Below are 26,736 nucleotides of genomic sequence, written 5' to 3' on the forward strand. Positions count from 1 at the left end.
ATCAAAAGGTGTAGGGTAGCTGAATGGATACAAAAACATGACCCAACTATATGCTGTCTACCAGAAACCCACCTCAAAACAAAAGACACACACAGGATGAAAGTGAAGGGCCGGAAAAAATTTTTCCATGCAAATGGAAAAGAAAAAAAAGCTGGAGTAGCAATACTCATATCTGACAAAATAGACTTTAAAAGCATCATGCTAAGCAAAGTAAGCAAGTAGGAGAAAGATAAATATCATATGATCTCACTCATTTGTGGAATATAAACTGATGAACAAAAATAGAGCCAGAGGGGGAAACATATTCTAGAATATAATAGAAGTAATCCTGTTATTTGCACTTTTTAAAATTATTATTGTTTAATATGTTTTTATTGATTTCAGGAGAAAGGGAGAGGGAGTGAGAGAAACAGCAATGATGAGAGAGAATCATTGACTGGCTGCCTCCTGCATGCCCCCTACTGGGGGTTGAGCCCGCAACCTGGGCATGTGCCCTTCACTGGAATCGAACCTGGCCCTTCAGTCCACAGGCCGATACTCTATCCACTGAGCCAAACCGGCTAGGACTATTTGCAGATTTTTAATATTTCCTACAACTTTTGTGCTATCATACTATGTTAGTACAGTTTTGGTAATATTATTATACTTAAAATCCTTTTATTCTTTTTTTTTTTTTATTGATTTCAGAGAGGAAGGGAGAGGGAGAGAGAGAGATAGAAACATCAATTATGAGAGAGAATCATTGATTGGCTGCCTCATGCATGCCCCTTACTGGGGCTCCAGCCGGCAACCGAGGCATGTGCCCTTGACTGGAATCGAACCCGGGACCCTTCAGTCCATCAGCAGAGACTCTATCCACTGAGCAAAACCAGCTAGGGCAAAATCCTTTTATTCTTGAAATATTCATGTTTGTTGCATGTAATATTATTATATGTAAGATCATTTTTTGTAGGGAGTGGCTATAGAGTTAAGCCTCCGACTGACCTGTTGGCAAAGCCACAAACAAGTCCCAGCTTAGAGGTTACAGCCCTCTTAGCATTGGGCTGCAGGAGGTGCAGCAAGTGCTGCCAAAACAAGTGAAACTCACAAGAACATTGTAACTATGGTGACCACTATCTTGTTTACCTCTGGCTATAAAATAAAGTCTCAGCTTGCCTCTGGGTCTCTCTCTGTGGCCTTAGCCAGGCACAGGAGTCCACCTAGACCCAGCTTATTCTCTTTGTCTGTCTCTTCTTTAATCCTTCGCCGCTCCTCCTCAGGCTCATCGATCCCTTGGCTGTGTTGGACCAGCACGATTTTTTTTAAAATATATTTTGTTGATTTTTTTACAGAGAGGAGGGGAGAGGGAAAGAGAGCTAGAAACATCCATGGGAGAGAAACAACAATCAGCTGCCTCGAGCACACTCCCCACTGGGGATGTGCCTGCAACCAAGGTACATGCCCTTGACTGGAATCAAACCTGGGACCCTTCAGTCCGCAGGCCGACGATCTATCCACTGAACCAAACCAGTTAGGGCAAGATCATTTTTCTTGAATAATTGGTGTTTATTGCATGTAACATTATCATATTTAAAGTAGTTTTTCTTGAGATATTAATGTTTATTGCATGTAACATTGTTATATTTAAGATCTTTTTTTGTTGAAATTAAAAAAAAACTTTCCTTAATAGTACTTACCTCAGTTATCTTTTAGAATTCATTTGTATCACTGTTTGATAAACAGCTCCCTGCCCACTACACTGTAAGCATCATGAGAGAAGAAGCTCACCACTGTAACTCCCAATGCCTACCACAGTGCCTGGCACATAATTGAAAACTGATACATATCAATTGGATAACTGGGTTAATTAAAGTTTAATGGCAAAAAGAGGCAAATGAAATTTTAGATTGTGGCCAAGGAAAAAAGAACTGAGAAAGTATAATTAGACAGGAGAAATTCTAGTATAGTAGATCTTAAAGAATAGGGAGGGAAAGGATAAAATGAATGGGCTAAGCTTTGTTTCTCTCTTGGATGTTTCTTAAAATGTCAATTTCAGAGCCCCACCATATCCAATCAACAGAATAAGACCTCTCTTTCAGATAATTCTTTTTTTGTTTTGTTTTTTGTTAATCCTAACCCCAGGGAGAGTGGAAGAGAGAGGGAAAGATAGAAACATCAACGTGAGAGAAACATATTGATTGGTTGCCTCCTGTACACCCCGGACCAGAGCCTGGGCCAGGGAGGAGCCTGCAACCAAGGTACATGCCCTTGACTGGAATCGAATCTGGGGCTCTTTGGTCCACAGGCCAACACTCTATCCACTGAGTCAAACCGGCTAGGGCTCAGATAATTCTTATACACATTAATGTATGAGAATAACTGAGCTGCTTAAGGGGATATAAAACACAAGGACAAATTTTGCACTTAGCTCTGCAAGGATGACTTAACAGATGCCACCATCATCAATAAACAGCTGCTGAGTGTTCTGTTCACCCAAACCTAATATAAGTACTATAGCCAAACACTAATGTAAGAAACAAAAAAAAATTCAATTTTAAACTGAGAAGTAACTGGAATCTTTGAAAATAGGGCACCAGAAATAGTTCAGAAATTTAGGAATAGTTCCTCTTAGGGAGAGGTTGATTTAAATAGTTATTCTAGTTTTAGAAGTTTAACTTTCCAACAATTAAGCTTTTCTTTTTCAGAATAACTTCATCAACCACATATAGCTTCTTCTCAGATGTTCCATATCTTACTGAAATTATAAAAAATATTTCATACAATTTCCAATTTATTACCATATTAAAATTTGTTCCAAAACTCATCACTAATTCTTTTACATCAGATTAGTTTTGAAGTAGCAGAAAGCAAGACATACATTTTTTATATACTTTTCTTTCTTCTGAATGAATTTATGCCTTTATATTTAAATTTTTAGAATTTCAGCCCTGGCTGGGTAGCTCCATTGGTTAGAGCGTCATCCTGATCCGCCAAAGGTTACAGATTCAATCCCAGGTCAGAGAACACAGAGAAGCAACCAATGAATGCAAAAGTGGAACAACAAATCTATGTTTCTCTGTTTCTTTCTCTCTCTCTCTCTCTCTCTCTCTCTGTCTCCGCCCCTTTCCTCTCTCTCAAAAAAATAATCAGTAAAAAAACAAAACAAAACCCCATTGTGGTTTTAAAAAAAGCATTTCAAAATCATTAGTGTACTTTATTACACACCTCTTCTTTTGGAAAATATTATTTCCCAGGTCAGTCTTTGTTCATTCTGTTATTCCTCTCTATTCTTCCTTTATCCATGTGTAGTTTTGCCATGTTCTTATACATGGAGTTTTTAACCTAAGGACTGTTCTCATGTGGTCTTCAATTGAGTAAGTTACATTCTAGTTTCTAAATCAATTGCTAAAGGCAATTGTTTTAAAAAAAACAAACGCCTCAAACATAAATATAAACCTTATAAATAAAAGTCAATCGTATTCACACAGAGCTTGTTTAGAAAAATTGAGATTTAATACTTACATTTTTTCTTGCAATTTGTGACCCAGCCAATGTTACCTAAATCATTTCTGTCTTGTTTGCTCACTTGTAAAATGGAGATAATAGTACTCACCTCACAAGATTGGCTCTAAGATTAATAATGGTGACTCCTGGGTGTTAGCATTAGTTTTATCCTTTGCACTACTTATATTTAAGAAGGGTTCTTTTTGAAAAAAAGAAAAAACTAATGGTTATTCTAGGAGTAATATTCACTTCAGATAAATATAAAATGACCTTTGAAGAAGCCAAGCACAAGAGATTCCTAAGAAAATTAAATTTTTGTCCATTTGTCTTCAGACAAATATGGGTTGGAATTGGCTTTTCTTCCCCTTTGGGAGAAAGTCACAGTTGGTAGTACTTAGCCGCTCTTTAGGTCGATTTTCTCCCTTACAAAACCGGGATAACACCATCTTCTTCAAAAGGTTGTAAAAATTGAATGAGGAAATGTATGTGACCTGTGTACCAGGGGTTTGAGAATTTAGAGGTCAATAAAGGATAATTACAGTCCTATCGCTCATTAATTTAAAAAACATTTTAGGACCCCTCACTACCAGCGGTGCATAAAAGTTATCAATCCTCAGTTTCTACCCGATCCTTAGGAGAGAGGACAGAGGGTGTAAGAGTGCACACGCAGAAACATTCAGAACCGCTCCTGCAAGGAGCTCAATTCGCGGTCTTCCCGGCACCAAGGAGCCTTAGACCAGGCGGCAGGTCTGCGCAGGCGCAACCACGCCCCGCAAGCCGGCCGCGGGCTCAACTCCGCGCCAAAGGCGCCTCCTCGTGCGCCTGCGCCGTGACCCAGACGCGGGACTGGCTGGACTGTCAGCCATGGCGTGGGTACCCGCGGAGTCTGCAGTGGAAGAGTTGATGCCCCGACTGTTGCCAGTGGAGCCCTGCGACTTGACAGAAGGTTTCGACCCCTCCATCCCCCCGAGGACGCCTCAGGAATACTTGAGGCGGGTCCAGTGAGTGATGTGGCCTGTGCGGGAGGGCGGGCGTCCTTCCTGTTCCCCGGCGGGCGCCGCACGCCCCGTCCAGCCCGCAGTGTGATGAAGCCCCGCCTTGGTTCCGTCCAGTCTCAGCTCCGGTCGGATCCCGATCGCTTGATTACACCTTTACGTGGGCAGGTTTCTATGAACTCCCTTATAATTAAACTTGAATACTCATGGCAAGATAATGTAAGAAACATGTTGATCAGTGCCTCAGTTGTAGTTCTGAACTGTTTTTCTGATTTCATAGTGAACTGTATAGAAATTGGTAGCTTGTTTGATTCCACATGAACAAAGCCCATGTAATCACATTTCTTGCATTTATTACCTACTTGTAGGATCGAAGCCGCTCAATGTCCAGACGTTGTGGTAGCTCAGATTGACCCAAAGAAGTTGAAAAGGAAGCAAAGTGTGAATGTTTCTGTGAGTTTTTTACCCCCCACAAATTAAAAGTCCAAGGTTCTTCCTATGGTATCCAACAGTATCAGTTAAGATGTATGTAGTATTTGACAACTACTCCCTGATAAGTTAGACATTTGCTTGTATTTTTTCCTCCAAAAGGACATTGTCATTTACTGCCACAAGAAGCTCACAGTAACCCTGGTATTTGTAGAGATTTCCTCTTCATACTTAGGGGACATGATCCAATCCTAAATAAGTCTTTAAATGGGTTCTTTATGCTAACCTTTATTCTTTTTATTTTTTTTTATTGTTTTAAATATATTTTTATTGATTTCAGAGAGGAAAGGAGAGGGAGAGATAGAAACATCCATGATGAGAGAGAATCATTGATTGGCTGCCTCCTGCATTCCTAGGTAGATGCTCAAAACCATGCCAGCCGGGCAAACCTTTGTTCTTTTTAAAAATACACATTTTAAATTGCTCTCAGAGAGAAAGGGGGAGAGAAAGAAACATCAGTGATGAGAGAGAATCATTGATGGGCTGCCTCCTACATGCCCCCTACTGGGAATCAAGCCCGCACTGGGGCATGTGCCCTGTCGGGGAATCAACTGTGACCTCCTGGTTCATACACTCAACCACTGAGCCACGAGGGCAGGGCATAACCTTTATTCTTAAGTAAACTTGTCCAGTTATCTTCATAATTTTTATTGTACTATTTAATTTTAGTGTAGTTTGCTGCAAATTATGTTCAGATTTTGACTGGGTGTGTTTTTGTTTTAAGAAAAGAAACCCATATATCTTTACCTTTTTGTAGCTACTTGTACACTGAACATTTTCATTCATTTATCCAGCACATTTTTTACTAACCAGCTAGGTGTGCCCGGCACTGGAAATAAACAGAGGATGAGACAGAAAAGGCCCCTATACCTTATAGAGTTTGCACTCTTCTGAGTAAGACAGATGGTAAATGAACAAATTAAATAATTATATATTGTGACTGCTGCATGAAGAAAATTAACATACATAATGACCAGTAAATAACAGGGAGAACTACTTTAGATAGTCACAGAAAGTCTCTCTTGAGAATGTGAATTTAATTTAAAGTCAAAGGAGAGCAGCAGTTTTAAATAGTGATAAATCCTTTTCCTTTTATGTTCTAAGTAATTCCTTTATCTGATGTTTGTAATTAGTACATTTTAATTCAGACACTCAATGTTTCATATAAGTATTTTTTCAGTTGATGGAAGATAATGCCTTATATACCTGGCTTTAAAAAGTGACTGCACTAAGGCTTTTTTAAAAAATATATATTTTTATTGATTTCAGAGAGGAGGGAGAGGGAGAGAGAGATAGAAACATCAATGATGAGAGAGACTCATTGATTGCCTGCCTCCTGCACACCCCTTACTGGGGATTGAGCCTGCAACCTGGGCATGTGCCCTTGACCGGAATTGAACCCAGGACCCTTCAGTCCACAGGCCGACGCTCTATCCACAGCCAAACCGGCTAGGGCTGCACTAAGTTTTATTTCAAGGCAATATGCGATCAATTGTGAATTACGTATTGTTTTAGTAAATAGAAGTAGACCTTTCAGGATAAGATGTCTTAAATTATTTGAGTATGTTCTGCCTATACTGAAATTGTTTATTTGGGACATATCTTTTTGTTTCAGACTTCTGCTAGTCTAGAAAGGTAGGACTAGATTATATCTTTAGTGCTCATATCATGTAGATTTCTTAGATATTACAACTATAAACATTCCAGATTGCTTTTATTAAAGTGACTAAATAAGGATCTTTTCCTAACATTTTATTTTTTAAAAATAATGTTTTTATTTATTTTAGAGGGAGAGGGAGAGAGAGAGAAACACTGATCGGTTGCATACACCCTAACCGGGGATAGAACCCACAAATTGGGCATGTGCCCTGACCAGGAATCAAACCAGCAACCTTTTGTTTTATGGGATGAAACTCAACCAACTGAGCCACATGGGCCAGGGCTCCTAACACTTTAAACTCAGACATAAATAGTAAAGTGAAATGCCTATCTACTTTTTTGGCATCAGCAAAAAGTACTTTTTTTTTTATAGTCTTAATCATTTACTGTATTATTCAATGTTCATGTTGATTTTACTTCTCAGAGGCCTGAGACGCTAGTTACAACACTAGCATTGATTCTAACAATTACAAACTGATCTCTAGCTTTCAGGATGCCAACCGGCTCCTCAGGGCTATTCCCCCACACTTCAGTGGCAACAGCAACAAGTGGCACAATTTTCAACTATTCGACAGGTAGGTGTACTTTAATTATTTAATCAAATTAAATCTCTCATTTATTTCTGCATTTAGACTTTAGTTCAAAAAATAAGATTTTTTTATTCTGAACTACAAAGAAAAGAATATTTATGAAGCAATAACCAAATTATTATAATCATTAGACGTAATATAGTTTGAAACATATTTTCGAAGTTTTAGGATTATTAGAATGTTGTACAGCAATTTATTTATTTTTAATCATCCTTCTCTGAAGCTCACTGTCTAACTCTTCTTCCTATAGAGTGTGAACAGACATAGAAGTCACTGGAAATCACAACAGTTGGATAGTAATGTGACCATGGTATGTAAGTTTCTCTGTTTACATTGTACAGTGTATACTTATTTGAAATAGTTCATATTTACTTCCAGTCTTTAAAGATTCATTTACTTAGTCCATATTACTTTCTTTTTTTTCCCATCTGCCCTTAATAGTAACAATTCCATTATATTAGTGGCCTTAAAAGTCTAAAATCAGTAATGCAAGTTGTTATTTTATATCCATTTTGATCCACAGCATTTTGAGAGATTTTGGATAGGTAATTGTTAGGCCTCCACAAAGTTCTTTATTTTGTTATTGATAATCCTCACCCGAGGATATTATTTCCATTGATTTTTTTTCAGTTTTTTTTTATTTCAAGAAAAACGATTTTAAATATAATAATGTTACATGCAATAAACCTTAATCTTTTAAGAAAAACTATCTTAAATATAATAATATTACATGTAGTAAACATTAATATCTTCAAGAAAAACAATTTTAAATATGATAATGTTACATGCAATAAACACCAGTTATTCAAGAAAAATGATCTTGCATATAATAATATTACATGCAATAAACATTAATATTTCAAGAATAAAAGAATTTTAAGTATAATAATATTCCCAAAACTACTAACATAGTATGATAGCACAAAAATTGTAGGAAATATTAAATATCTGCAAATAACAGGATTACTTTTATTATATTCTAGAATATTTTTCCCCCTCTGGCTCTATTTTTGTTCATCAGTTTATATTCCACAAATGAGTGAGATCATATGATATTTATCTTTCTCCTACTTGCTTACTTTGCTTAGCATGATGCTTTTAAAGTCTATTTTGTCAGATATGAGTATTGCTACTCCAGCTTTTTTTTCTTTTCCATTTGCATGGAAAAATTTTTTCCGGCCCTTCACTTTCATCCTGTGTGTGTCTTTTGTTTTGAGGTGGGTTTCTGGTAGACAGCATATAGTTGGGTCATGTTTTTGTATCCATTCAGCTACCCTACACCTTTTGATGGGAGCATTTAATCCATTTACATTTCGGGCTGTTATTGAGAGGTACTTATTTATAGCCATTTTAATTCTGTATGGCGAGGTTTCTCTCTCTGTTTTCTTCTTCTCAGCAATCCCTTACAGCAATCCCTTTAGCATTTCTTGTAATGCTGTCTTGGTGATGATGAACTCCTTTAGCCTTTTATTTTTTTATTTTGTCCAGGAAATTCTTTATTTGACAGTCTATTTTGAATGGTAGCCTTGCTGGATATAGTAATCTTGGTCTCAGATCCTTGCTTTCCATTACCTTGAGTACTTCATGCCATTCCCTTCTGGCCTGTAGAGTTTCTGATGAGAAATCAGGTGTCAGCCTTATGGGAACTCCTTTGCAGGTAACAGTTTTCTTTTCTCTTGCTGCCTTTAAGATTCTCTCTTTGTCTTTAATTTTTGGCATTTTAATTAGGATGTGTCTGAGTATGGGTCTGTTTGGGTTCTTCTTGTAGGGGTTCTCTGCGCCTCCTGAACTTGTGTGACTTTTCCCTTTACCAGGTTAGGGAAGTTTTCTACCATTATTTCTTCAAACACTTTCTCTATTCCTTTCTCCCTTTCTGCCTCTTTTGGCACACCTACTCTTCTAATATTGTTATGTTTCACATTGTCCCACAGCTCCCTTAAGCTGCCCTCCTGTTTTTTAATTGTTTTTGTCTTTCTGATTTTCTTATTGAGTGGTATTTTCAACTCTGTCTTCTGATTCACTGATTCGATCCTCAGCTTCCCCTAATCTGCTATGTATTCCTTCCAATGTGTTCTTTGTGTTATGTCATTCTTTATCTCAGACTGTTCTTTTTTCATAGTTGCTATGTCTTTTTTCATACTGTTGAGCATTTTTAACATCATTACTCTGAACTCTGTTTCAGATAAATTTGTTATCTCTGCTTCATTTATCTCTTCTGGAGAATTGTCCAGTTCTTTCATTTGAGGGTTGTTTCTTTGTTTCCTCATTTTGGTTGTCTGTTTGAGTTTGTGACTATGTTTTTGGTAGATCCTCTACACCTCTCAATCTGTAGTGCAGGACAGTGTTAAAAGCTGTTTCTGACTAATTGGATCAGGCAAAGACTCAAAGCCTCCAGAAATTGTCTCTATCTACAGATTAATAGGATTTCAATTTGAATTGCCCTGAGGCAATCATCCTCAGGTGTGGCGAGAGTTTTTTCAACAGGGTGGGGCAGTTGCTTCAGCCTGGAGGCTAATTGTTACTTTTTTTTAAAAAATATATTTTATTGATTTTTTTACAGAGAGGAAGGGAGAGGGATAGAGAGTTAGAAACATCGATCAGCTGCCTCCTGCACACTCCCTACTGGGGAGTGCCCTTGACCGAAATCGAACCCAGGACCAAGGTACATGCCCTTGACCAGAATCGAACCTGGGACCCTTTAGTCCGCAGACTGACGCTCTATCCACTGAGCCAAACCGGTTAGCGTATTAATTGTTACTTTTAATCTTTTATGTATTCTCAGGGCAGGGTGTTTTCTAATAGGGTATGTGGACTGTCTTCCCCAGACAAGGCAGATGTCTATGTGGGAAAGATGTCCTCTGCTGTGTGAGGGAATGACTCAGCCCAGGAATGACTTAAGCTCCTCAGTAGATATGATATATCTGGACTACCGAATAAAAAAGGGAGTTGGGGAAGAGATAGATACATTGTTCCAAGGCAATACTTTTCTTTTCTGTGAAAGGTTTTTAATTTTTACTTTGTATATTCCCCCCCTCTTTTTAAAAAATATACGTTTTTATTGATTTCAGAGAAGGGAGAGGGAGAGAGAGATAGAAACATCAATGATGAGAGAGAATCATCTGTAGGCTGCCTCCTGCACGCCCCATACTGGGGATCAAGCCCGCACCCCAGACATGTGCCCTTACTGAGAATCGAACTGTGATCTCCTGGTTCATAGGTTGATGCTCAACCACTGAGCCACACCAGCTGGGCTTCCCCCTTTTTTTAAATCTATATTTTAATTATAGTTGACATACGATATTATATTAATTTTAGATGTACACCAGGGCAATACTTTTAACCTTTGAGGGAGTCTCATATTTTTCCTGAGAATCAAATGAAAGCTATTAATCTTCAGAGGGACAAAATGCACCTATACACATAATTTTGCTCAGTTTTAGTTTGTTCATAGATGTCAAATTTTAGAAGCAGCTTCGAGGTAATTCTTCCTAACATCTTTTACATGGTAACATATTGGCGTAAATGGAGGCGGCCACTTGCATAATCTTCCTGAGACTACCAGCTGAAAGCTGAGATTCAGTATATGGCCTCTCCATACCAGTTGGAAGCTCTCTCTTAAAAAATAGTGAAAGAACTTAACATCACTTGCCCAAGACCATTTAACTCATCAAAGATATAGCTGGGACCTTCCTGACCCCCATGTAAATATTGTTCTGCCCTCTAGGGACACCCATGTCAGTGTCCCTGAAGGCAGGCTGCTCTGTAAATAATAAAGATGGTTTTGATTTAAATAGTTAATTATTTTTAAAAGGGTATAGCTGGGAGCCACTGAGCTATGACTCTAAAGCCTTTCTCTATGCTGTGAGGCCTCATAGCAAAAAAGGAGGTGGGGGTAGGTAGGTAGATATATTTTTTTTTTTCTTACTCAGAGTAAGGACTTTGTGTACATGCTTACTAATTCAAAAAAGAAACCACATCAGTAACATTATGATGATACTAGAGGCCCGTTGCAGGAAGATTCCTGCAAGAATAGGGCTTCCTGTGGCCGGAGGGAAGCAGAGAAGGGAGTGAAATCTGCCGAGGTTTTGCTCCTGCCTCCGCTGCCCCGCTTGCTTCCCTCCCTCTTCCGCCACCCCCACTTGCTTCTCTGCAGCTTCGCTCCCTTCTACAGCACTTGGCTTCCTTCTACGTTGTCTTCAGTCTTCGCTCCGCGCCTGCATATGCAAATTAACCGCCATCTTTGTTGGGTTAATTTGCATACTCAGATGATTGGCTGTTGGGCGTAGCGGAGTGACACCAATTTGCATGTTTCTCTTTTATTAGTGTAGATAATTTTTTTAAAAATGAAATGGCCTAACGTAATTGATTCAATAAATTATGATCCACCAACACAGGAATATTATGTAACAACTAGAGGCCCGGTGCACGAATCCGTGCACCGGGTGGGGTCACTCAGCCTGGCCTGTGCCCTCTCGCAATCTGGCCAGGCCCGCAGGGATTGGGTCGAAACCAGCAGCCTGACATCCCCTGAGGGGTGTAGTAGTGCGCAAAGCGGCAGGCGGCTGGGGAGGAGCCCGAGCCCAGGCTGGGCGCCACGCTGCTCCCACTCATCCCAGCCCCGCTGCGCCTGCTGCCGCTGCCATTCAGTAGCGCTATCGTGGAGGCAGGAGAGGCTCGTGCTACCGCAGCTGCACTTGCCAGCCATGAGCCTGATGTCTGGCACCTGTCGGTCAGCTGAGCGGTGCTCCCGCTGTGGGAGTGCACTGACCACCAGGGGGCAGCTTTAGTATTAGTGTCTGCCCCCTAGTGGTCAGTGCGCATCGTAGCAACTGGTCGTTCGGTCACTTAGGCTTTTCTATATATTATATATATAGATAAGAGGTTCAACATGGAAAATATAAACATGAAAATAATAAAACACTCTGGTGTCAACTATGTAAATATAAACATTTAGCCCTAGCTGGTTTGGCTCAGTGGAGAGAGCGTCAGCCTGCGGATTGAAAGATCCCGGGTTTGATTCCAGGTCAGGGCACATGCCTGAGTTGTGGGCTCGATCCCCAGTAGGGAGCGTGCAAGAGGCGGCCAATCAATGATTCTCTCTCATCATTGAGGTTTCTATATCTCTCTCTCTTCCTTCCTCTAGAAATCGATAAAAATAATATTTAAAATATCCTATATAATAAAAGCCTAATATGCTAAGTAGCCGACCGCTTGTTTGACTGTTTAACCAGTTGCTATGATGCACACTGACCACCAGCGGGCAGACTCTCTGACTGGTAGGTTAGCTTGCTGCTGGGGTCCGGCCGATTGAGACTGGGCGAGATGGGCTGTACACGCCCTGGAGCCAACCTCCCAGGGTCCCTTCCCAGTCGGCCACACCTGGGCAGCACCGAGCTTTGAAGGCCATCTGCGGAATGAGCAGGGTCCCTCTGGCAGGTGAAGTCCCTCAGCCTGGCCGGCCAGGCCAAGGAACCCCACCGGTGCACGAATCCATGCACTGAGCCTCTAGTATATACATATATATAAACATTTATTTATTGATTTATCCAATCATTTATAAACACCTACTATCCTATATAATAAAAGGGTAATACGCAAATTTACCCTAACAGCGAAACGACCAGAACGACCGCTCAACCAGTCACTATGAGGTGCACTGACCACCTCTTGGTTCCTTTTCCTGGCCGGCAGGTTCCCTGATGGCGAATAGGGAACCCGGGGTGGGTGGCAGTGGGCACAGGCAATGTCAGGCCAAGGCCCCCGCCCCGCCAGTCGCCCCACACATGGGGGTGGGGGGGGCAACCAGTGGTGGGGGCTGTCAGGCTCTGATCGCCCCATGGTGAACAGGGAACCGGAGGTGGGTGGCGACAGGGAGTGGGGCCAGCAACTGGGGAAGATGGCCTGATCGCAGGCCAGGCCTAGGGACTGGACCTTACCCGCGCATGAATTTTGTGCACCGGGCCTCTAGCATTTAATCAGGGTATTTAGTGCTACCTGCAGCAGAAATAATCTCTAACCTAATGGAGTAATGGAGAAAGGTGGATAACATTGTTTTAGGACAATAGGTTTTAACCTTTTAGGGGTTTCATATTCATCCTGAGAATCTAATGAAAGCTATTCGTCATCAGGGGAGGAAATACCACACCTTTGCAAAGTAAGGTGCAAAGTGATGTATACAAATAAAGATAGTTTTATTAGGATAGTTATATTTGGCTGAGTGCTCCCCACTGGTCCTGCTTTTTCCATCTGGCAATATAAAATAAATCTATTTTTTCTTTGATTAGACAGCCCATCAAGTATGTGAGGTATATAATCATGTCTCCTTCCCTGGAAAAAACCTCTTTCGTTCCTGTTGCATTCTTTTTTTTTTATTTCTAAATATGTTTTTATTGATTTTTAGAGAGAGAGAGGAAAGGAGAGAGAGAGAGAAACATCGATGAGAGAGAGAAACATCAAGAAACATTGATTGGCTGTCTCCTGCATGCCCCCTACTGGGAATCGATCCAAAATCCTGGTATGTTCCCTGACGGAATCAAACTGGCACCTCTCGGTGCATGGGATGACACTCAACTAACTGAGCCACACTGGCCAGCGCTCTTGTTAACATTCTTAATGAGTATTTTTTTCACACCAGTTTCCATGTTTATCATCCTTTCTTGAGCATTCCCTTGCTTGTTAGTGTCCATTAAAGTGTGCTCCAAAGTAAAAATGTCCCACAAATGGTATGACCAGTTGGGCACTGTAGTAGTTTGCTAGAGCCCCCATAGCAAAATACCACAAACTAGATAGCTTAACCAATAGTAATTTACTTTCTCATTAGGTTAGAAATCTAATATCAAGGTGTCAGTAGGTTTGGTTTCTCTCAAGGCCTCTCTCTTTGGCTTGCATATGCTGTCTTCTCATTGTATGTTCGCATAGTCTTTCCTCTGTGCACACACATCCCCAGTGTCTCGCTGTGTGTCCAAATTTCCTCTTCTTGCAAGGACACCAGTCAGATTGGATTTGGGCCCATTCTGCAATTAACCTAAATCACCTCTATAAAGGCCCTGTCTCCAAGTATAGTCACATCCTGAGGTACTGGGGATTAAGTTTTCAACATTTGAATTTGGGGAGGGACATAATTCAATCCATAACAGGTACCATATTTTTGTGTTGATGTGGTGGAACTATGGAGGAATCTTATTTCTTTTTTCACAGTTCTGTATTTTAACAATACATAGAAATAAGTAAATTTATTTTTTTTTCTTTTAGCCAAAATCTGAAGATGAAGAAGGCTGGAAAAAATTTTGTCTGGGTGAAAGGTTATGTTCTGAAGGGGCTGTTGGACCAGCTAAAAATGAAAGTCCTGGAATAGATTATATACAAGTAGGTGATAAATAGTTAAAACAACAAAGTATTCTAGTTCTAGTGCATCTTTTTTTTTTTAAATATATATTTTTATTGATTTCAGAGAGGAAGGGAGAGAGAAACATCAATGTTGAGAGAGAGTCATTGATCGGATGCCTCCCACATACTCTACACTGGGAATAGAACTGCAACCCAGGGATAGAACCGCAACCCAGGCATGTGCCCCATTCGGGAATTGAACCATGACCTCCTGGTTCATTGGTAGATTCTCAACCACGGTGTCATGCCAGTGGGCCATCAGCAAGCTGCAGCCTAGTCCAAGTCCAGTCCACAACCTATTTTTTATACAGCTCATGAGCTAAGAATGGTTTTTATATTTTTTAAGGGTTATAAAAAAACAAACATAATATGTGACTAAGACAGTGTGTGGCCTGCAAAGCCTAAAATATTTAGTTTGGCGATTTACAGAAAATGTTTGCCAACCCCTGACTTAGTGTATTACCTCTTTAATTTAAAAATTGGTATCCCAGTTTCTGAAACAACGTACTGTGATATTTTTTAGGTTGGCTCATGGCTCGAACAATGAGTGACTAGTGGCAGGGAAACAGAAAAACATATGACGTGATGAGGGATGTTCTTAAAAATCCTTAGTAAATTGCATATTCTGGAGATGGAATGCTGAGAGTATATTTAAATTTCATAAAGCTTCATATATTATGTGGACAACTTTTTCTTGTCCTTCAGGATTCACCTGCCCTCAAATTTGCAGATGTTTCTATGGAACCCTCTGCATACATCAGCATTACTACTAACTCTATATTATGTTGTTCTGTTCTGTTGAATAAGTATTTATTGTGTGCTACATGGTACCACATTGTGTTTTTCCTATTTAAAACTAATTTATCCCCAAATGGAAAAGCTCCAAAAATCACTAAAAAGACTGAGAACCCAATTAAAAACAAATAATAGTCCCATAATACAAATAGACCTCACAGAAAGGAAATACAAATTGTTCTTATATGAGAAGATGCACAAACTCACTTGTAATATAAATGTAACTTGTAACTATAACTATATTGAGCTGCTATTTTTTCAGGTAATATATTGGCAAAGAAAGCTTGATATACTGTGTTGATAGGGCTGGAAAAACAGGTATTCTTATATATGTGATGAGAGTAAAAAATAGATTCAGATCTCCAGGGGAACTAATTTGGCACTGTTTCTTATACAACTTATTCTTTTTTTTTTTTTAAATATATTTTTATTGATTTCAGAGAGGATGGGAGAAGGAGAGAAAGATAGAAATGTCATTGCTGAGAATCATTGATCGGCTGTCTCCTGCATGCCCCTTATTGGGGATCAAGCATGCAACCAGAATTGAACCCAAAACCCTTCAGTCCGCAGGCCAACACTCTTATCTACTGAGCTAGACTGGCGAGGGCCAACCTATTCTTTTGCATAATCCCTAATGTATGTTACATTTTAAAAATGTGTTTTAATTTAATAAAGAATTAAAATTTATTTATTTTGCTTGTTATTACAAAATACATATAAGTAACATACCATGTGAAAGAACCACTTAAAGATTTAAGAGTTTATTGCCTGTCCTCTTTTAAAAAAACAAAAAAAACAAAAACAGTGTGGGGCTGCCTCCTGAACGCCCCACACTGGGTATTGGGCTCACAGCCTAGACATGTGCCCTAACCAGAAATTGAACCTTAACCTCCTGGTTCATAGGTTGATGCTCAACCACTGAGCCACACTGGCTGGGTGCATATCCTCTTAAGTTTCTCACAAGTCAATGCTGTTTTCATAATGCTCCCAGCATTAAGCTGCAAAGTAGAATTTAAAAAATTGAATCAGATTAGGTTTGAAAAAAGTCATTCTAACGCAAGTGCCCTTTATTCTTGAAAATATTAGCTTTAGCTGAAGATTCTTTTTAAATACTCAATGAACTATTTGTGAGTTTTTTTTAAATTGATTTTGAGAGAGAAAAACATTGATTGGTTGCTTCCCGCATGTGCCCCAACCGCGGATGGAACCTGCAACCTGGGTATGTGCCTTGACTGGGAATTGAACCGGCCACCTTTTAGTGAATTTGATAACGCTCCAACCAAGTCATACCGGGCAAGGCTAGCTGAAACTTTTTTAAAAGATTGTATCAGCCCTGGCCAGTTTGCTCAGTGGTTAGAGTGTTGGCCTGTGGACAGAAGGGTTGAGGGTTCAGTTCCGGTCAAGGGCACAGTCAAGGCCACGTACCCCGGTTGCAGGCCCAGTCCCTGGCCCCCAGTCCCCAGCCCTTGTCAGGGCATGAGGGAGGCAACCAGTCGATGTGTCTCTGACATCAATGTTTCTTTCTGTCTCTCCCCCTCCCTTCCATACCCTCTAAAAAAATCAGTGGAAAAAAGTATCCTCAGGAGAGGATTAACCAAAAAGTTTGTATCACATATTTATGTTATAGTATTAATAATATCAGTATCTTTTTAAAATTTTTCATACTTTAACATTTTAATTATGGAAATCATTTTTAAATTTATATATTCAGATTTCAAGACATCATTTGGGGGGGCATTACCAATGTAATACTTCATGGAACATTTTATTGTAATAGGCAATAAAGGAATTTTGTTTTATAGCCATTTTTTGTTTCTAAATAATAGTGTGATGAAAAATTCACCAGTTTGAAAGAAAATTAAATCCCTCCTTATAATACTATTTAGTAAATTTCAATCTCATTTTTCTTTCAGATTGGTTTTCCTCCCTTGCTTAGTATTGTTAGCAGAATGAATCAGGTAAAGTCTATCTAATAAGGATATATGCATTCTTTTGTTTGTGATGTGTGTGAAAGTATTTGAATACATTTACTGAATATTTATGCAAAACCCTGTCCTAAACTCTTGTGTGTGTGTGTTTTCTAAATTCTTTAACATTTCTTATTTAATCCTTAATGCCACCCTGTATAGGGAGTTATTATTAATACGTATCCCCTTTTTAGAGAAGAGGAAACAAAATTAACGGTTAAGTAACTTGCAGGTATTTTTTTCAGCAAGTTTTAATGGCAGCACTGGTATTCAATATCAGAGTGATCTAATTCTAGAACTGACACTCTTAATCATGGTGCTAAACTATTTAATTGTGTATATTTCAGTTGTTAGTCTTAGATTCTGGGGTTTGAAGTAAATACTAAGGTTAGATTGCTATTTCTAATTTCAGATAGCCTGTGTATTCTATTACAAATAAAATACAGTTGACCCTTGAATAGCACTGGGGTTAGGAACACTGACCCACTGCAGTTGAAAATCCACATATAACTTTTGACTCCCCCAAAACTTAACCACTACATACATTTCTTGGATAAAATGGAGAAAGATGGATTTTGTTTCTTCAGACTTTTAGGACTAGTTACTCTCCATTTAAAAACCACCAAAAAAGTATGTTTTGTCTTATCATAGTATTGGATATCCTTGTAAGAGGAAATTTTTATACTCTGTCTTAATTTTACTGGCTGACAGTTTCACTTAATTGATCATTTGCATTAAGATACCATAGTGGTCACACTAAATTCCATCAGAATGTTTTTAAGTGTCCAACTAAAAATAAGTCAGATAATATTTCTAACAATTTGATACATTCTGTCTGTATAGTTTTAAAGCAGATCTTTCTCTAGCTAACTTTCTGTTCCGATTTGTACAATGTTTCAATAAAAATAAAGAAAGGTATTTATGCAAAGACTTTTTTTTAAGAGCACATGGAATTTTTGAAGTAGTGATAAACTAAATTAGTAGTTACAAACTAAATACTAGGATTTAAACCAAGGTATTGATACTTGAAAGTGTGTAAGAATATTTATCTTAAAAGCCTCTTCTCACTGAGTGAGCCATCTAATCAAATTACTACATAAAGCCACAGTTTTCTCTGAAAGTCTAAAGACTGAGGCCACTTTAAATATCAGAGTTGCTGTCTAACTAACTTAATGAAACTCATTTTGAACTTGTCAATGTTTTACTACTAATGCAATTCTTCCACCTCCTCCGCCCTTTTTTTAGGCAACAGTAACCAGTGTCTTGGAATATCTGAGTAATTGGTTTGGAGAAAGAGACTTTACTCCAGAATTGGTAGTGTTACATCTTTTCATTTTCATAATTCAGACAAAATTATATACTCTACAGTATTTATAGATATGTATGTATTATATATATTTTTTATACCTCTGTATAATGCAAACTATGTTTGTTTGCAGTGAAACAAGAAACTTACACTAGAATGTAAATCAACATACTACTTTCTTCATTGAGAAAGTCTTGCTTTGGGGGGAAAATGTTCACTGAGCAGTTGATTTTTATCCTGGGACAGACTGCTTATCTCGTTGCAGACCAGTAATGAACTAGCAACCAATCTGCGGACCCCCATTTTGATTGGTACTGGCTTAAAGAAGTTTGAAATGCATTTTCTAAAATCTCATTGAAATTAACTCACAAAAGCATGTCAGAAATAACAACAACAATAGCACTTTGTGCCAGATATTGTTCTAAGGACTTTGTATGTAATAACTTCTTGAATCCTCTAATAACCTATCACTATTATTATTTCCATTTTATAGATAGGAAACTAGAGAACATAGGGATCAGTAACTCGCTTAAGGTCATACAGATTATAACTGGCAGAACTGAGATTATGCCTAGGCAACCTGACTATATACTCTTAGCAACTATGCTACACTGCCCCTCTATTTTATTGCTTCATATTCACAGCTCTTTTTTTTTTAACCTTCACTAAATCTGAAAAATACAGATTACAGAATGATAGATTGAGCCACCATATGGAATTTCCTTCAATATAATTTTTTTTAACCTTCAAAATTGGGTAAATTTGGTGGACATTATATAAATTATCTACTTAATCCCCTAATAAGTTTTATCATCTGAAGATAGATTTAATTTTTAGAAACAAATATTTTTCACAGTTGAGGATAGCGGCAAAAAAGTATATCTGAGCCCGGCTGATGTGGCTCAGTGGTGGAGCTTCAACTCATGAACCAATTCTGGTCAGGGCACATTCCTGGGTGGCCGTCTTGATCCCCAGTGGGGAGTATGCAGGAGGCAAGCGATCATTTCCCTATCATCAGTGTTTCCAACTCTGTATCCCTCTCCCTTCCTCTCGAAAAAGAAAAAGAAAGAAAAAGTCATATTTAAAAAGAGTATAGAGGCTCCAAAGCTTCCTGTCAAAGCATAAGATACAATCTTTGCCCTCCAGAAGCTTATAGTCTGCGGGGAGAAATGGAGAAACCAACGTTGCAGTACAGTGTGTAAGTTTCCCAGCCTGCCATTCAGCAAACTGAAAGTGGCTTAGAAAAGTCTCTTCCATAAGTATAATGACCATATTCTTTTTGTTTTGTTTTTGTTAATCCTCAGTAGAGGATATTTTCCATTGCTTTTCAGAGAGCGTAGAAGGGAGAGAGAAGTGGGGAGAGAGAGAAACATCGATGTGAGAGAGACACATTGACTGGTTTTCTCCCGCACATGCTCCAACCAGGGGCAGAGAGTGAACCCGAAACCCACGTATGAGCCCTTGCCCTTGACCGAGAATGAAACCTGAGCCCCTTCAGTGCACAGGCCGATGCTCTGACCACTGAGCATACTGGCAAGGTCATAACTATGTTCTTTATCACTAGATTTTTCATTTTAAGTTTTTATATTTCTTTTCCTTTATTTTTATTTATTATTTTTTTGTTAATCCTCACCGAGGATATGTTTTCCATTGATTTTTAGAGAGTGGAAGGGAAGGAGGGTGGGAGGAGTGAAGAAAAAGAGAGAGAGAGAGACTGGTTGCCTCCTGCATGCACTCCAAGTGGGGCTGGGGAATAAACCTCCAGCCGAGGTACATGCCCTTGACTGGAAATCAAACCCATGACCCTTTGGTGCCCAGGTCAATGCCCTAACCACTAAGAAACACCGGCTTGGGCTATTTTCTTTCTTTTAAATCTCTACTATATAACATGTACTTTTTAAAGGAAAAAATATTCATGTTTAAAATCAGTTTCTGATTCAGTGGTCCTATGTGTCTTTTACATAGTTATAATTAATGTGTGTGTATGTATACATATGTGTGTATATATTACATGTGTGTGTTTTTATAGCTACATTTCAGATATGTATTTCTGTATGATAATGTAATTCACATAAGCACCATTGTCTTAATATCTCATAATCTACATTGATTCATTATTGGCCATTTGGATTCTTCCTTATATTTTGCAATCATGGCTAAAATATAAATGTATAGTAATTTCTTAGGCTATTTTTAGAGTAGAATTATTGAATCCAGCCTTTGTTACATTCCACCAGATTACTTTCCAAAAGAAATGAATGAGTTTATAATGCATCAGTTATGGGTGCTTAAAGTTAGTTCTCTTCCTTGCAACCTTAGTTTAAGTTGAACCATATGAAATAACCATTTTTTTATAAGTTAAAAACCTTTGATTATCAATAATTCCATATGATGATTCAATCTGTCATTTTGTAATCTGTGTTTTTCAAATTCGGTGAGTTTATAGTAGTACTTTAGAGTTTATGTAATTTACATTTCTTTCAATACCAGTGAAACAGGATGTTTTTGCCATGCACTGGTATATTAGCTATCCTTTGCTTATATTCTTAGGCTACTTTTTCATTGAAATCTAGATATTGAACTTTAAATTTTATATCATTTCCTTCTGTCTGATAATGACCTCTTGTCTGTATTACTTATCTGTTTTCCTTCTCTTCCTTTAATATTTATTTTTTAACTTTGTTGTAAGATTTAAAAAAATATTTTTATTGATATTTTAGAGAGAGAAAGGGAGAGGGGAAGAGAGAGAAACATCCATACCAGAGCAAAACATCGATGGGCTGCCCCCTGCACATCCCCAACCGGGGATCAAGCCCCAACATGGGCCGGAATCAAACCCGTAACCTTTCCGTGCATGGGACGACACCCAACCAACTGAGCCACACCAGCCAGGGCTGTTGTAAGATTTTTTTAAAAACTTATAAAGATTACTAGAGGGTGATAAGTTTGGCTTCTCCTGTTAATTAGTGAAAGCATATTACCAAAAAGTGTAGCTATATTTGCCAGAGAAACCATTAAAGTATTTTTGAGCCATTGACAAATGATTTACTAAATTTTCACCGGATTAATCTTTTGAGTCTTATTTTGAGTAATATGTCTCTTAAATCAATAGTGTTCAGTTCCCCTATCCAATTAACCATATCATCAGAACTCTAGTATTTAGAATATCAGTGTTTAAAGTAAAAACCAGCATATAAACTAGCAAAAGGGAAAAGGAACCTTTCTAAAACTTCTTTACTTGGTATTACTTGGTATTCACTTGTCTTAATAGTTTTTTTAGAAATGTAGCCTTATTTTTTTAATATATCTTTATTGATTTCAGAGAAAGGGAGAAAGAGATAGAAACATCAATGATGAAAGAGAATCATTGATCGGCTGCCTCCTGCACACCCCGTACTGGGAATCGAGCCCGCAACCCGGGCATGTGCCCTTGACCAGAATCGAACCCGGGATCCTTCTGTCCACCAGCTGACGCTCTATCCACTGAGCCAAACCAGCTAGGGCATGAAACTTTATTTTTAAAAGCTGTGTGTTTTCATAGGAAAAGGTGAACATTTTTATTTATTTATTTTGTTAACCCTCACCCAAGGATATTTTTTCCATTGATTTTTAGAGAGAGTGGAAGAGAAGGGGAGAGACAGAGAGACAGAAACATCGATGTGAGAGAGACATATTGATTGTTTGCCTTCTGCACGTGCCTGACCGGGACTAGGGATGGAGCCTGTAACTGAGGTATGTGCCCTTGACTGGAATCGAACCAGAGACCCTTCAGCCTTCGCGCCAACACTCTAACCATGGAGCCAAACCAACTAGGGAGAAAGGTGAACATTTTCCAAAGTAGCAGAAAGTTTATCTAGATGGTGGGATTTCAGGTTCATTTTTTCTTTGTGCGTTTTGTATTCTTTAGTTTTTCTGCATTTAGTATTATTATTTTTGTAATTAAAAAGAAAAACCCATTTTAAAATGGGATGGGAATAAATTTAGCTTGCATGGTATTTATACAAGTATCAAAACATTATTTCATCTAGAATATAGTTCCTTTGTATAGACCCAGGGGACAAAGTTATAAAATTATAATATGAGCGGACCAAAGGGTCTCAGGTTTGGTTCCTGATCAAGGGCATGCAGTACCTTGGTTGCAGGTTCAATCCCTGGTTCTGGTCGGGCGGCCCTGGTCAGGGCACATGTGGGAAGCAACCAACTGATGTGTCTCTCTCACATCGATGTCTTTCTCTCTCTCCTCCTCCCTCCTCCCTTCCACTCTCTCTGAAAATCAGTGGAAAAAATATACTCCCTCCTTGGGTGAGCATGAAGAAAATAATAAAATAAAGTGCATTTCTGCAGGCAAAAAAATTATAATATGATTTGTATATCTGTCTATAGAAGGCAAAGGAAAAATGTATCTTAATTTTTCAAGGATTTATACACATCTTAATGCAGTTTTCTACCTATGATTTGGGACTATAATTGTAATAAGAATCTCTGAAATCAACTCTTCGGGGGGTAAGAATATTTTGAAGTATCTAATGTTCTGTGTCTAAAGTTAGAAGATACAAAAGCTATCACCTGGCTAGCTAGATGACCCTTTGCTATCTATATCCAAACATTATACAGTTAAATGTTCTGTTAAATGTATGAAATTATTCATAGCAAATAACCAGACACAACTTTGAACATTTTAAAAATTAGTTAAAACATGATGATGCAATATTTCCCTACTTACTATTTTTTAAAATCTATTTAGGGAAGATGGCTTTATGCTTTATTGGCTTGTCTTGAAAAACCTTTATTACCCGAGGCTCATTCACTGATTCGGCAACTTGCAAGAAGATGCTCTGAAGTGAGGCTCTTAGTGGTAAGTTGCAATATGGTGATAAAAGATTCCAATGAAATAAGAAAACATGGAATATTTTATCAGTCAGGATTAGATTTGGTCACATAATAGAAAAGCCTCCAAAAAACAGAACTTTTTCTTCGATAAAGAAAGGCTGAAGGTAGGCTGATCACATTTAGGATGGCAGTAACCCAGGCCTTGAGTTCTGCCATGTTTGGCTTCCATCCTCAGCTCACCTCAAGATCCAGATGGCTGCTGGAGCCTTGGCCACTGTAAGTTCATTATAAGCAGTTGGAAATAAAAGAAGGCCATCATCCTCTTTAAGAGACTTCCAGAGTTTTCACAGCACATCTGGCTGTGTAGCTCATTGGCCAGAATTTAGTCACATGGCCATAAGAAAATGGGAAATGTTTACTTTTAGCTGGGTGGCAGTGTGCCTGGCTGAAAATGAACTTCATAGTAAGGGGACATAAGAAACTGGTGTAGTCACCTAGCAATCTCTAGCCCAATGATTGATTTGAATTTCTCCCGTCAGACCCCTCCTCTAGCTCACATGTAGCATTACAATAAAAATTGAAGCCCGATTAAACCCACTTCTGATTTTTTTTTCATTCCTCCTTTCCCTCCTCAAAATATAAACTTGACTATTCCAAAGTTCTTTCATTAAACTATTGTGATGTTGCTCAAATGAACTTAATGGCCTGTACTCCAAGCAAATTCTCGCTATTCACCAACTACTATTCCCCATGCTTTGTTCCTAGACTTTATTCCCTCTGCAGAAGAGCCTTTCACTCTCTTCCAGTCTGCATCTAAGTACCATTTTTCTCACAATCGGGCTTATATCCCACCATTTTCTATGATATATTTCCTGATCCCAACAGCGAAAAAGGATTTCTCCATCTTCTGTTTTTTCATTATACTTTATATCTTTTCTATGGTACTTTACACATTTTCCCTTTCATTAAAGTTATTTTGGGGATATTTCATCTTCTGTGCTACTAGCAGTTAATATGTCTATTCACTTTGTCCCATATGGTGCTTGGTACATGGAAGAATTGAGCACAGTAACATGGATGTGTGTCCCAAGTTTGAATTAATATATGACATGTCTGTTATAACATTACTCAATAGGTTATTGTGACTGTTCCTTGAAATGTATAAAAATAAATTTCATACTCTGTAAGACTACTTTCCATGTATCTTAGGTCTGTCATTTTAACAAATACTTGAAGTGAACTTTTTAAAATGTATAGTTCAGGAACTACTTCCATCATAATTGAGAGCCCTGATCTAGAATATTTACTAGTATGTCTTAATGCTGGAAGCCAGAATTTTCATTCCTTCTCAATTGTAAGTTCTCTAAAATATTTTACATACTTTTTCATTACTGTCCAGTTAAGACATAGGCTTTTTTGTTGCACTACTTGGAACTAGGAAAGACATTCTCTAAAGTTATTCTTAGAGCCTTAATTCTTTCTTCTGTTCCCTGTTAAGTATATTTCTTTAAAAGATGATCTTAGGTATTTCTTGAGGGATCATTAATTCTACAGTTTGGTCCTTTTTCTTTGACGTTTCCTATTTCCATGTGATTCTTACTGTCATCTAATAAAATTTTCATATTTTGCATCAAAAGGAAATTTGTTTCAAAGATTTTAGGGGGGAACAGACTACATTTTGAGTTCTACCACATGTGGCTTCTTCTCTTTCTTTTTTTTTTTTAGAACAGCAAAGATGATGAGAGAGTTCCTGCTTTGAATTTATTAATCTGCTTGGTTAGCAGGTAAGTAATATTTGGCTTCTTGCTTTGTATTAGTATTTTATTAATGGTGGTAGAGTTTTATTTACATTTTACAAGTAGAGGAAATTGAGGTGTAAGAAAACATAATATTATATGAATCACAATTTTTATTTTTTTTCTATAAATAATGCTTCAGCCCTAACCGGTTTGGCTCAGTGGATAGAGCATTGGCCTGCGGACTGAAGGGTCCCAGGTTCGATTCCAGTCAAGGGCATGTACCTTGGTTGCGGGCACATCCCCAGTAGGAGGTATGCAGGAGGCAGCTGATCGATGTTGCTAACTCTCTATCCCTCTCCCTTCCTCTCTGTAAAAAATAAATAAAATAAATAAATAAATAATGCTTCAGTGAAGATCCTTATACATACAGCTCCATTATTTCCTGAGGTTAAATTCCTAGAAATAAGTAAAGGGCATGTACAGACATGCACTGCTTAATATGGTGACACATTCTGAGAAGTGACCCATGGGTTGGTTGCCTCCCACCTGCGCCCAACCAGAACCAAGGAATGAGGAATAAACCAAAACTGAGGTATGTGCCCTTGACTGGGAGTCGAACCCATTCTAACTCCAGAGCAACCGGCCAGGGCTGCAGTTGTATTTCTTAAATTACCTGTGTCCTTTGTTCATTTTCGGTTGGGACATATTTTTATTTAGTTTGATTTCATTTCTTACATTTAAGTTCCACTTGGAATTTATTTGAAAACTGTGTCATAGTCTAAATTCTTGTGTCTGTTTATTTCTTTTCTTTTTAATATGTTTTTATTGATTTCAGAGAGGAAGGGAGAGGGAGAGAGAGAGATAGAAACATCAATGATGAGAGAGAATCATTGATCGGCTGCCTCATGCACACCCCCTACTGGGGATTGAGCCCACATCCCATGCATGTGCCCTTGACCCAAATCAAACTTGGGACCCTTCAGTCCACAGGCCAACGCTCTATCCACTGAGCCAAACCAGCTAGGGCTATTTTTTTAAATGTATTTTTTATTGTTAATAGTATTAAAGATATCTCCCATTTTCCCCTACTTTCCCCCCTCCTCCCAGCCTTTACCCAACCCCCAGGTCTTTACTATCCTATTGCCCGTGTCCATGGACTATGCATATAACTATATAAGTTCTCTGGTTTATCTCTTCTCATCCCCCCAACCGTACATCAAGGCATGTCACTCTATTCCTGTTTATTCCCTTACACATATATAAACACTACATACACACACATTTATTTTAGGTTGTTTACTGAACTAAATATTTTTGTTCTGGTCAGTGTTTTTATTCTAATGCTAATACCTTTTTAAAGATTTATAATATATTCAAATATTGGGAAGGTAAGTAATCCTGTATCCACTTTTCCCTCCCCAACACAAGACACTTTTTTAGAGTACACACATATTCAACATCTGGATCTACAGTTTTGCGGTTGCTGATAATTAACAC

The 26,736-nt window shown here is 38.4% G+C and overlaps 1 protein-coding gene across 1 annotated transcript in view; it reads left to right on the forward strand.

Annotated features, from left to right (window-relative positions):
- Positions 1–4,267: 4,267 nt before the first annotated feature.
- Positions 4,268–26,736, forward strand: part of GEMIN2 (gem (nuclear organelle) associated protein 2) — a 28,176-nt gene continuing 5,707 nt past the window's right edge. Inside the window, exons 1-9 of the mRNA XM_005876014.2 lie at positions 4,268–4,484; positions 4,847–4,931; positions 7,112–7,201; positions 7,467–7,526; positions 14,468–14,581; positions 17,311–17,355; positions 18,610–18,678; positions 23,415–23,525; positions 25,226–25,284. Coding sequence (XP_005876076.1) covers positions 4,348–4,484; positions 4,847–4,931; positions 7,112–7,201; positions 7,467–7,526; positions 14,468–14,581; positions 17,311–17,355; positions 18,610–18,678; positions 23,415–23,525; positions 25,226–25,284 — 770 coding nt within the window. The 5' untranslated portion in view covers positions 4,268–4,347. The remainder of the gene's footprint in view (positions 4,485–4,846; positions 4,932–7,111; positions 7,202–7,466; positions 7,527–14,467; positions 14,582–17,310; positions 17,356–18,609; positions 18,679–23,414; positions 23,526–25,225; positions 25,285–26,736) is intronic.

Source organism: Myotis brandtii, unplaced genomic scaffold, assembly GCF_000412655.1.
Source record: "Myotis brandtii unplaced genomic scaffold, ASM41265v1 scaffold479, whole genome shotgun sequence".
Classification (NCBI taxonomy): domain Eukaryota; kingdom Metazoa; phylum Chordata; class Mammalia; order Chiroptera; family Vespertilionidae; genus Myotis; species Myotis brandtii.